The sequence below is a fragment of the Propithecus coquereli genome, unplaced genomic scaffold (genome assembly GCF_000956105.1).
Source record: "Propithecus coquereli isolate 6110/MARCELLA unplaced genomic scaffold, Pcoq_1.0 Scaffold106, whole genome shotgun sequence".
NCBI classification, from domain to species: Eukaryota; Metazoa; Chordata; class Mammalia; order Primates; family Indriidae; genus Propithecus; species Propithecus coquereli.
In genome coordinates, this window is record NW_012134525.1 from 4,559,697 (window position 1) to 4,572,845 (window position 13,149).

At 33.7% G+C, this 13,149-nt stretch overlaps 1 protein-coding gene across 1 annotated transcript in view; it reads left to right on the plus strand.

Annotated features, from left to right (window-relative positions):
• The window catches only part of IFT74 (intraflagellar transport 74), a 111,195-nt gene extending 98,495 nt beyond the window's left edge, over positions 1 to 12,700 (plus strand). Inside the window, exons 14-17 of the mRNA XM_012646308.1 lie at positions 6,051 to 6,214; positions 6,776 to 6,901; positions 10,792 to 10,852; positions 12,516 to 12,700. Coding sequence (XP_012501762.1) covers positions 6,051 to 6,214; positions 6,776 to 6,901; positions 10,792 to 10,852; positions 12,516 to 12,634 — 470 coding nt within the window. The 3' untranslated portion in view covers positions 12,635 to 12,700. The remainder of the gene's footprint in view (positions 1 to 6,050; positions 6,215 to 6,775; positions 6,902 to 10,791; positions 10,853 to 12,515) is intronic.
• Positions 12,701 to 13,149: the final 449 nt, after the last annotated feature.

Below are 13,149 nucleotides of genomic sequence, written 5' to 3' on the forward strand. Positions count from 1 at the left end.
AATTTTGTGTGACTTTTCTCATCGACTTAATAGTATTAGATTAGTATAAATCTCATTCATTTAACAATATTTATTGAATATTTCCTCCATGCCTGTACTATATCCTGGGTATTGTCAAAGATAAACAAAGCTGGATTCTGGTTAAAGTGGTAAGGACAGATTTTAATCGCTAATATTGTATCATAGTAGGGAAGGTGAGTCCAGCTGTGAACTGAACTGAACTTTGATTTGTACAGAGGTGACTGGGTGTTTTAAAGGGAGAGTGAGGGAGTAGTGAGGGTGCGGAGAGCCAGTAAGGGAAGTAAAAACTACAAAGGGTTGGTCAGTGTAAATGCTGATTAGGTCAGCTGTCTGTTAGCTAGCAATTATGGAAGTTAGAACTCTATCCTCCTATAGAGACTGGGAGACTGAGGCCCTAACCTTTCTGATGATAACATTTTAAAGGAATAACTTTCAGATCCTTGAGAAAAACACTCCTGAGTTGTGGGAGATACATATACATCTCAAAGGGGCAAAGGAAGGAATCACAATTGTAAGTCCTTTTGAGTAAATTCTCTATTTGTTCTATATTGGCTAGAACAAATAGTAAATTCTTTTGGCAGCCTGGAGCTTTCTTAGGCACTTTAAGAGAGGGGTAGGATCATCCTAGGGATATGGCCTTAAGCTATTAGAAACTATGTTAGTGTTTGTTTAAATCTTTTAATATGGGTGGAAGGGAGTGGATGAAATAATTTTTGTTTGGAGTTTTTATAGGCCGAGTGAGCCTAGTTGAGAAGAGGGCCCAAAGGGATCTGGCTAGAATTTGGTCAAGGAGAGAATCTTTGTCAGTTTACAGAGGCTAAAAAAAATCCAGTCTGTTTCCTCAAGTAACATTCAACCTGGAGGAATGACAAACAATTATAATATAATGAAATAATGCTATGATAGAAGTGAGTATAAGGAGCAATGTAAATACATAGGGTACATATCCAGTCCAGTCTTAGACAATTAAGGAAAGTGTCCTAGAGGAGGTGATCTTTCATTTTAATGATTTTCAGCCATGCCCACTAGCATGCAGCTAGAGCAGCACTGTCCAACAGAAATACAAGGCCAACCACATATATAATTAAAACTTTCTGGTAGCCATGTAAAAAAGTAAAAAGAGACAAGTCAATTTTAATAATATATTTTATTTAAACCAGTGTATCCAAAATACTATTATTTTAACATGTAACCTATATAAAAGCGATCAAAGAAATAGTTTATACTTAACAGCATTTCAATTTGGACTAGATAGATTTCAAGTGCTCGAAAGCCATATGTGGCTATTGGCTGCCATTGGGATGTTACAGGTAGAGTTTGGAAACAGATGTGCAAAGTTACATTTAAAGAGTCTAGGATTAAGTTATGTAAAAATTTGGATTCTTGGTTTATAAACTGATAAAGTTATGTAAAAATGTGGATTCTTGGTTTATAAACTGATGGCTTCTAACTATGGGTGTTCTTTTTGCTGTGGTGTGATGACTTTGAATTAACTATGCTTTTGTCTACTTGGATATATCTAGCAGTTAGTGAGATCATGAGAAATGAAGACAATATTTGCTAAGTTAAAAATATTGAAAGATCCTTGAAATGGAATAAAGGATCTATAATACTTTATCTGGATTCCCAAAATCTAAAACCATCTTGGCAGGAAAACATAACCTGACCTGAATTGACATGAGGCTATTTATGCTCTTTAATTATCCCACCTAGTATAACTATTTATACTTTTTGCTGCAGAAATAGTCATGTATTTAATGACAGGGTACTCCCTCAGACCCTGCCATGGGAGTAATGTAATAATTAATATGTATGTTTTATTACTTTTCTAAAATCCAAAGAATTCTGTGTTCTGCCCAAGAGTTTTAGATAAGGGATTATGGACCTCTAAATGCATACTGAATGCCTTTAATATATCATTGAATTAAGCGTGATGATATAGTTGTTCAATTGTTGTTACTCTATACATTCAAGCATATTTTATGCCCACATTTGTTTAGACTTTGTTTGCCATGGTTTTATTTGTATGTCTGAATTATATGCCAAGCATCTAGAGGAGGTACATTCTAACCTTAATTTTTGTACCTACTGTTGGTTTGTTTATATCTTTTATTGTGGTAAAAAACAAATAAAATTTACCATCTTAACTATTTTTAAGTGTACAGTAGTGTTAACTACATGCACCTTGTTGTACAACAGATCTCTAGGACTTCTTTATCTTGCACAACTGAAACTCTGTACCCATTGAACAACTCTCCACATTCCTTTCCCCTGACCTCTGGCAACCATTAGTTCTACTTCTGTTTCTGTGGGTTTGACTGCTTTAGATAACCTCATATAAGTGGAGGTACTCAGTATCTGTCTTTTTTGTGACTGGCTTTTTTCATTTAGAATAACGTCCTCAAGGTTCATCCATGTTGTAGCAAAGAAGGATTTCCTTGTTAGGCTGAATAACATTCTATTGCATGCATATACCATAATTCTTTAACCATTCATAGACAAACATTTAGGTTGTTTCTACCTCTTAGCTATTGTGAATAATGCTGCAGTGAGCATGGGTGTGCAAATATTTCTTCAAGATCCTGTTTTCAATTCTTTTGGATATGTATAACTCGTATTTTTAAATATCTATTTTCTTTTTTCTATAAAGACTGTTCTGTTATTCTATCTAGAAAACCTCTGTTTTGTATTTTAGACCATAGTGCTTAAGTTTTTCATTTATCTAAGGTAAATATTAATTCAACAAGTTTTTTCCTCCTTTGTATAACAGCCGCCAAGAAATGTATTTTTTTTTTTTTTCACTGTGTTGCCCGGGCTAGAGTGCCGTGGCGTCATCCTAGCTCACAGCAACCTCAAACTCCTGGGCTCAAGCGATCCTCCTGCCTCAGCCTCCCAAGTAGCTGGGACTACAGGCATGCACCACCATGCCCGGCTGATTTTTTCTATGTATTTTTAGTTGTCCAATTAATTTCTTTCTAATTTTAGTAGAGACGGGGTCTTGCTCTTGCTGAGGCTGGTTTCGAACTCCTGAGCTCAAACAATCTGCCCGCCTCGGCCTCCCAGAGAGCTAGGATTACAGGCGTGAGTCACCGCGCCCGGCCTAGAAATATATTTTTTAAAAGGCAAATATCAATACCAGGAAAGAAATTCGATAATCAAGACTCCATATTCCTTCTATACTTTTATACTTTGTGTTCATATATATTTAAAAAACTAGTCATATGTTTTCTCCAGAGATGTACAGTTTGAAAAAAAATAAGAACTGGCTTCAATGGAGATAAAAATCTAGTTTATTATTGTGATGAGGATTTTGTTGGAAAATTTTCTTATTAAGGGTTGAATTGTCTGACCCCTACCATTAATTTCATTTACTGAGTTATTTTTGTATTAATTTGAACCAAGCATATATAATAACTTATTGTTTCTTTCTCTAATACCATCCCCCATCTTGAGCAATTTTTTGTATATGGAAATCACCATAAGAGGTTTATAATATTCTTATTCATCTTTCTGAGATAATGAATTTTGTATTCCCCTTTGTGAGTTGCCTTCCTTTCTACCCTTGAGGTTATAACTGAGACTCATCTGGTTTTCTTACTGTCCTCCATGTTTTTTTAATGGGGCAGTATTGTCCTCAAGGGGCCAAAATTGCTTCTTGGGAGGAGGGTGAAAAAAATCTTAGATATTATAATGATTTGCCATCCTCCAAAGGGTCACTGTACATAAACAGATACACACTACATCTGTGATACAAAAATTTCAGGGGAGGGAGGCGATTGGAAGGAAAAATCTACAAAAAGCTTCTTAGGGCACTGATAATGGAAGAGAAAAGTTGAGAAACACTGATGTACCACTGCATGGGTAAAGAGGCAAGGAATTTGTCAGCAATAGTTTTTATTTATATTTTTGGAAAGGAAACTCCAGGGAGTAAACAAATGTGCTGATGACAGTATATTTCAGAAACATTTCCCCAGGTCAAAGTGGTTCCTTCTAAGATTTTGCTACTATGTACACACTGCTTGGTAAACTTTGCAACTTCATAGCATATCAGAAGGAACTAGACTGCATCCTCTTCCTGTCTCTTCCCTTGGAGTAGCTTTTAGCTTTTCACTGGGGACCTGTTGTTAAAGGAAGATAAACTTTACCCTATACCTACCAACCATTTTCTTTTTTTTCTGTAGAAAAATCAATTTGTATATTTCTTGAATGTATTTCCCCAGTATATACTCAAAGTAAACTTGAAGTTAGATTTATATAACTGTTTACTCCAAATAGTCAAAATATCTACAAGCTAAGAACATTTCCTATTTAGAGCATTAAAACACTGTAAGCCTTAGTGACTTATTCAGCACTTTGGTTCTCATAACTGTTAATATTTCTAAACCTAGTAGAGATAAGAATCCAACAAAACAAAACCCTTTGCAACAATGTTTAAGACTTGTGTTATAGATATATATTTATGTGTTTATATTTATGTGTATATATACATATACATTTTTTAATAATGTATGTCAATATAGTTGAGTTTTAAAACCCTTAAAGGGATAAAAAGAAACATTCAAGGAATGCTGGTTTAATTATACCAACTTATATTTTGGTTGAATAACAAACCTCTTTTCTTAATGACTTTTGAAGCATTGTTCAATTGCCTGGTTCTAGCTCTAAAATATAGCTCCTTGAATGAAAACAATGTCTCTGTTGATTTCTATTATATCCTCAGCACCTGGTACATAGTAGATGCTGGGTACTTTTGAATGAAAGAATGAGACACATACATATAGTCAATACGCATTATTCACGGATTCCATATTTTGAATTTGCCTTCTCACTGAAGTTACATTGTAACCCCCACCCAAGTCAGTAGTTGCAGCACTTTCATCTTCATTCGTGGACATGTGCAGAGTGGTGAAAAATCTGAATAGCCTGACATGCAGGTTCCCAGTTCTCATACTATAAACAGGTTTCCTTTTTGTGGCATATTTAGTGCCACATTTTTAGCATTTTTTGTTTTTCATTGGTGATCATGCTATTTTAAAATAGCCCTAAACAAAGTGCTAACATGCTATCTAGTGTTCCTAAGAGTAAGAAGGCTGTGATGTGCCTTACGGAGAAAACGTGTGTTAGATAAGCGTCATTTGGGCATGAATTACAGTGCTGTTCAATGTGAATTCAATGTTAACAAATCTACCACGTATATTAAATAAAAAGTCTTTAACAGAAGCACATATAAAACAAGGTTATGTATTAATCAATTGACAAAAATGTGACCAGAGATTCACAGGAACCAAACCCAGTAGTTCAGTATTTGATTAAACAAAAATCATTGTTTATGGTGACTTTATAGAACATAGCTACCGCAAATAATGAGAATTGATTATATGTGCAATTACAAAATTGTGTTCAAATATATAATGTTTTATAGCTTGCTTATTTTTTCCTACGTAACTGTGTGTCATGTCCCTATTAAAAATGAGTATTATAATATGTTATATTATTTTTTAAAACCTATGTATGTTCTTATATGCTTGTATTAGCATAGAGACAGCTTTATCTGAAATTGATTACTGAGGGGATGAGTATTTTTTTTTCTTAATTTTTCTTTATATTATCTCACTGGTTACAGTGAACATATATTTCTTTTACAGTTACTCTTATAAAATATGATTTTTAATTGTTGCATTGCATGTCCTTGTGCGAAAGGAATAAAATTTTGATTAATTATGACTTTCCTGTCATCCCAGTGCTTTGGGAGCTGAGGTGGAGAATCACTTGAGGTCAAGAGTTCAAGACCAGCCCGGGCAAATTAGTGAGACCTCAGTCTCTAGGGAAAAAAAAATGAGCCAGGTGTGGTGGCACATGCCTGTAGTCCCAGCTACTCAGGAGACTGAGGCAGGAGGATCCCTTGAGCCCAGGAGTTTGAGGTTGCAGTGACCTATGATGATGCCAATGCACTCTAGCCTGAGCAACAGAGTGTGAACCTTTCTCAAAACAACAAAAAAAAACTATGGCTTTACATTCTTATCCTTCAGAAAGTCAGCGTCTGCAGTTGGATCTTCAGAAAATGGAGCTTCTGGAAAGTAAGATGACTGAGGAACAGCATTCTCTAAAAAGCAAAATTAAGCAAATGACAGCTGATCTGGAGACATATAATGATTTGCCAGCTTTAAAATCATCAGGTGAAGAAAAGAAAAAGGTAAATGCTAACAAAGTCTTACAAAATTACAATTCAGATTTTTTTCTTGATCAAATTTAATATATATGTACTTCATGGGATTTTTTATTTTCAGTTGATTATTTGATATATAAGCTGAGAAAAAATAATAAAAATGTTTACATATGTAGTTGGAATTTAGAGTGATTTAAAGTTTTAAATAAAAGGCTAAATTAAAAAGCAAGGTATAAGCTACTACTTGATAAACAGCATTTCAACAAATGTGAACTTTGTTAAATGCAGATTTTATTATGACTATTCCCTACTTAAAAATTGTCAGAGGCTTTCCATTGCCATTTACATTAATTTAAAAGTCAATTTGGTGGGGTAGGGACAAATATGGCAACATTAATAGAATTATAAATACTGTTAATATAGCTTATAGTTCAAAGGATATTTTTACAAAGATTTTAGAGTAGTTATAGCCTTGTTAGAAATTTATCAGAATATAGTCATTGAAATTATTTAAGTCAAATATGATTTATACTGGCTTATTAGATATTTACTACAGCCTCTTATTTGCATTTATTTGGATCTATCTAGAAATTACATCAGGAGAGAATGGTATTATCAATCCGCAGAAATGCCTTTAAGAAAATAATGGAGACGCTAAACATACAATATGAGACACTAAAAACACAACTGCAAGAAAATGAGACACACTCTCAGGTAAAAATTTTTAAAAATGACTTTGGAATTCATTTATCCTTTTAGGTTATCTATCCTATTCCCTTAATCTATATTTTCATCCAGAACAATCCTTTTTTATTTTAAAAACTGCTTTATATACCTTCAAGATTTTCTGGCTTTAAAGATAGCCAGATTATGTACAACATCCACTTAGAATAAATTAACTTCTGCTTCTTTACCTTCTATAAACGTATATAGAAGTCCACATCTATGTTAGGCACTGTTTTGGACACAACCATTATGATATACTAGGTAATAACTTTAAAAAAATTCAAAAGTAAAACATTTATAATGCAGAAACTTTGAAAACCCATAAAAACCACAAATAAAATAAACCCTAATGACCAATATCCCACCACCCAGAAGAGAGATTCTTGTTGGCATTTTGGTGTGAGTCCTATTAGTCTCTCTCTTTCTCTCTCTCTTTATATATATAGGTATATACACACTTATGCATATACACAAGTACACATTTATATCTCTATATTTATATAAATGGTATAATGTACATATTATTTGGGGGCTTATTTTTCATTATTAATGATACATCATAAGTACTTTCCCTTGTCAGTATATATTTTTTTTAAAATATGATTCTTAACAGCTTAATAATATTCTGCTACATGGATATAGCATAATTTACTGAACCAATTACCTTTCATTACACATTTAGATAATTTCTAGTTTTAAAACTTCAAATAATGCTATAAGAGCAGTGATTATTTACATATGATGCACAAACATATACCTGCAACTCCCTTTTCATGTCACTCATCCTGCTGATAATTACCTGAACACTGTTTGAGGTCTTCTAGGCTGTGAGCTCTGAGAGGGCAGAGACACTGTCTGTTTCATTCACTTTACTGTCCTATTGGTTGGCACATAATAGATGTTCAGTAAGTGTTTGTCAAATGATTGAATGAAGCATCGTGTCATACACAAAATCAGTAATTATGTTCTGAAAAAGATTGTTCATTCTTATATCTAATTACTCTATATTAGCAATTTTTACATAAGATTTATCATGGTAAATGCATTAAAATTTTCCTCCTTTTCTTTATATGGTAATATGATCATGATAGAAAAAATAATTTCACTTGATTTCCCACTAACCAGTGACAACCATTGTTAAGATTTTGGTATAATATCCTTAGAGTCTTTTTTTCCTTTGCAGTCATACATTCATATTAATTATAGTTTTTATAAAAAATGAAATCATTCTATTCAGCCTTTAAAAATTTTTCTTAAATTTTTTCAGGCTTTTTCTTTTTTGATGACATTTCTGTGACATCAGCTCTTTCATTATATGGATGTACCATTTAAAAAAATATATATATATATATACATATATATATCTCCATCCCCTTTATATTCTTCTTGTAAAGGGTGAAATCTCATGAGAGCTTGCCACTCTACTAAAAGCTTGGAAATCACTAATTTACATAATTTAAATTTACTAGTCATTTATTCTGTCTCTACTTCTTAATATACAAACTTAGATATAGTCTTTTAAGTAGTAAAATTATCTAAGATTGTTTAGAATGGGATGAGTGCTGGAGAAGAAACAAGAAAAAGTTTGTGAGGTCATTGTCTTAAATGGTTCTTAGAAAAAAATATTGATATTTCTTATGGAATTTTGGCCCTCCTCTTCCACTGAATAGATGATTTAAGGAGGAAAACACTTGACAAACACCATTTCTTAGAGTCAGTCAGTGGCTACCTTGTTTATTCCCACATTAAGTTCTAAACATATTCTTAATTGCATATATTGGTAACTGAAATCATAACATAAGCCATAATTTTAAAGCCTCGTCTGTATTATTTGTTGTTTTTTGTGAATCTCAACTGATCAAATTAAATCCTGGTCTTTCTATCTTTTGCAACTATTTTCTTTTTTTTTTTTTTTTCTTTTTTTGAGACAGAGTTTCACTCTGTTGCCCTGGCTAGAGTGAGTGCCGTGGCATTAGCCTAGCTCACAGCAACCTCAAACTCCTGGGCTCAAGTGATCCTACTGCCTCAGCCTCCCGAGTAGCTGGGACTACAGGCATGCGCCACCATGCTCGGCTAATTTTTTCTATATATTTTTAGCTGTCCAATTAATTTCTTTCATTTTTAGTAGAGACGGGGTCTCGCTCTTGCTCAGGCTGGTCTCGAACTCCTGAGCTCAAACAATCCACCCGCCTCGGCCTCCCAGAGTGCTAGGATTATAGGCGTGAGCCACCGCACCCGGCCGCAACTATTTTCTTGAAAACTGGCTTTTGGTATCTATAAATAATTTTACTTAATAGATTATTTAAATAAGTGATAAAGGCCAGGAGTTGTGGCTCATGCCTATAATCCCAGCACTTTGGGAGATGGGAGGATCACTTGAGGCCAGGAGTTTGAGACCAGACTAGGCAACATAGCAAAACCCCATCTCTACAGAAAATTAAAAAATTAGCCATGTGTGGCAGTGCATGCCTGTAGTCCTAGCTACTCAGAAGGTTGAGGTGGGAGTTCAAGGCCGTAGTAAGCTATGATCGTGCCACCGCTCCAGCCTAGATGACAGAGTGAGATCCTAGCTCTACTAATAATAATACGTTATAGGGAAAAACAGATTTTCAAAAATGAGTTTGTTTTTTGAGTTCTTGGGGGTTTAAAGGCAAATCAATAATAGAGACATACGATACAATAGGAATTTGACCATCTGACATAGTGTTGCTTTTTATATCATTCTTCGTGTAGCACTTAAGAGATCTACTGCATTGTAAGGAGGTCACCTCTTTGTATGAAACAAAGAGAAAAAAGTCTGGTACTTGACTTTGCAAAAGGTTATTAGATATTTGCTGCCAAAAAGTGCTGACTGCTTCCTTAAGTCCATCTTAACTTCAAGGTCCTATCTGGAGGAGATTGATCTGATTTAGTAGCATTAGCTCACAGGACATAACAGTGTATATAATTAATTAGTTATGAGTCATTCTAGTATCTAGATTTATCTCTTTGGAGGAAACAATGGGATAGATGCTACATCGAGACTGAACTTATGCCCTGAAAATAATTTTAACATTGGAGTAGAAAGAAATATTATTAATGCTGTTTTAATTGTCATGTTTTAAAATGTGATCACTACTTCTTTGAAATGACCAGGCAAAACATTATTTTAGTATTTCATTTTTCAGATGGTCCTTTGCTTAGGAAAAAAACTGTGTGCATCTTAAAAAAGAAAGACCATAACCCAGAGTTACAAGGTTAATTAAATCAGAAAAACAATTTAATTCTATAACAGTAAAATTGTCTTCTGAGGAAGCAACCATCAATATAATATCCACATTAGCTTCCTGTTGATGCAGAAATTATTGTAACAGGGCCAGCTTTCTACCAGCGCTCTTGTAATCTTCACACTGCAGCTCTGCTCTTATCACAGCTCGTGGAATTAGACAGGAAATTTACCCTGGAAATAAGGAAGTTTCTCCTATATAGCTAAACCTTTGACAGTGTTTGAATATATATTACATTGGTGGCATTAGACTTCCAGATTTCAAGGAGAGATTACCATCATGTCCCATTCTTTTTTAAGTTCTTTTAGGAAAAGGAAAATCATAAATTGTCTTTCAGTTGGCATGATCATTGGTATAATAAACATTTTAAATATTTTCTAATTAAAATAAACATATAGAGTAAAAGCTATTGTAGAAGTCAACATTGTATTAATGTATTTACTATTGTTTAATCTTTCCTAAATTTCTTTTTGTTCTACCATGGCTTTATCTCAATAAAATATGAGGAATTGATAACATTTAAATTGAGCAGTTTTTTTAATCCTCTTAGAGAAGGGTACATAATTGTTTTGAATATGGGTACTAGTTAACATTTTTCTTTTATGTTTTTAGCTTACAAATTTGGAGAGAAAGTGGCAACACCATGAGCAAAATAATTTTGTGATGAAAGAATGTATCCTTTAAAAAGCTGCAAATGAATTTAACTAAGTTATTTCTAGAAATTTCTTTAAAGACTCAAATGAAATTTAGTTCAACATACACTTATCAAATATGTATAAAACACTGAGGTAAACTATGTGGGGCATAAATGAATAAGACATAGTTTCCTCTGTACAATAGTTAGGAGATGTTTGTGTGTGTGTGTGTGTACCACAAAGTAACTAACAGAAGGCAGACTTTGGGAATTGCCAAAGGAGTACCAAGCCATCATAATGTGGCATAGTAATTAAGTGCACAGGTTTTGTAATTGACATAGTATCAGTAATTAAGTGTACAGGTTTTGGAGTCAGGTAATGGTAACTCTACCACTTACAAGTTATAGACTTTGGACAATTTATTTAATCTGTTTAAGCCAGAATTTTATCATCTCTAAAATACAGTTAATATTTCCTTCTCACAGAGTTGTTGGAAGAATTATATATAACCATATATATAGAACTAAATATATATTTAAGTATATATATTTATATAATATATGCTATATAGTTGTTTGTTGTTGTTTATAATGCTATACCTTGCATGTCTAGGCAGCAAAGGGGGAGGTAAACTAAGTAATTATGAGAAGTTTAACCTTCAAGCTCATCCATGTTTCAACCAATTCAACTTCACCTTTTTCTATCAAGAGGATAGTTATGTCCCATATTACTGCTTATCTTTTTGCGTGATCATAGGAAGCAGCAGGTAGCTGCTCAGGATATATATTGTGGAGGTGTAACAAACATTTCCCTAAATGTCATTTTCTATTTCCTTCTTTGACCCATTCAAGGCTATCTCTGCTTGGAGAACTAGATCCTGGCTCTCTGGTACCATAGGTTCTCCTCTAGAGTGCTGCTGAACTTCTGCTCAGGGGCAACATGGACCCCAGCTTACCTCCAAATAAGATGTTTTGAGGCCAAGATGGGAGGATCGCTTAAGGTCAGGAGTTTGAGACCAGCCTGAATGAGAGTGAGATCCTATCTCTACGAAAAATAGAAAAATTAGCCATACGTAGTGGTGGGCACCTGTAGTCCCAACTACTCAGGAGGCTGAGGCAGGAGGATTGCTTGAGCCAAGGGGTTTGAGGTTGCAGTGAGCTATGATGATGCCACTACACTGTACCTGGGGCTATGGAGTGAGACTATCTCAAAAAAAAAAAAAAAGATGTTTTAGGGGGTGTGTTCTCAATGGTAGTGCAACTTAGTTTAAAAGTAAAAGACTCACATTCACAGTATGCTTAAAGTCCAGCATTCTTCATACAATATAAAATAGGTGATTTTGAAACAGAATTAAATCTAGAAACTTACCTAAAATTCAATGTGGTACTCTACAAAACATGGTTCTTCTGAACATTAGTTGTTCTGAGACCAGAATTAAATTGAGATACATAATATGTTAAGTATAAAAAAGTGTTTATACTATAGGTGAATTTTTTGAAATAAGTTTTGCTTGGCCTTTAGTTTTCAATTGATGTTTGGTCTGTTAAAATAACATATGGTATTTTAAAGTATTCCAGTTGTGTTTTTTCTATGCCATCGTATTTTCAATAAGAAAAATTACCAGTATGATTTAGTTCCTTTCTGAGCCACACTTAGATTAATATTTTTATTGACATTGTTCCCCTTAACTCATATAATTAGTCATAGCTACCAAGAGTCAAGAGAGTGATTACCAACCAATTATGAAAAATGTGACCAAAAAGATTGCAGAATACAATAAAACCATTGTGGATGCTCTACGTAGTACTAACAGAAACTGAGTCTGAGTTAACTAAAAGTCTCTAAAGAAGTATCCTCTTGCTGCTAAACTTGGTACAAGCTGACTAAAAAAAAAACAATAGAAGAACAACTTACCCTGGCAGAGTTTTACCTGAAATTTCTGAGTGCTGTAATTTTTGTGGCCTCTTTGAAGAGTAATGTTTTAAATGTAATAGTTCAATAAATAGTTTACATATTAAAAGTGTCATTTCCTTTTCTTTTTATGATATTTGTATTTGTTTTGTGGCAATGATAAAAGTGTCTCAGAGAATCAAGAGATAAACTAAAAGTGACCATTGACATTTATTTAGCTGACGTAATCCGCCTATGGCTACAAATGAAATCATCTTTTCATGTGTTAACTCTAGGAGGGATGCATGAAGTATGATTCTGATTTAGCACTTACATAAACCTCGTCAACTTTTGCTTTTAGAAAAAGATAGTAAAGATAGAAGGGAGATTTTTAGCTTTGAGCCTTATTTCTGAAATAGGATATAGTTAATATATATTAGGGTAC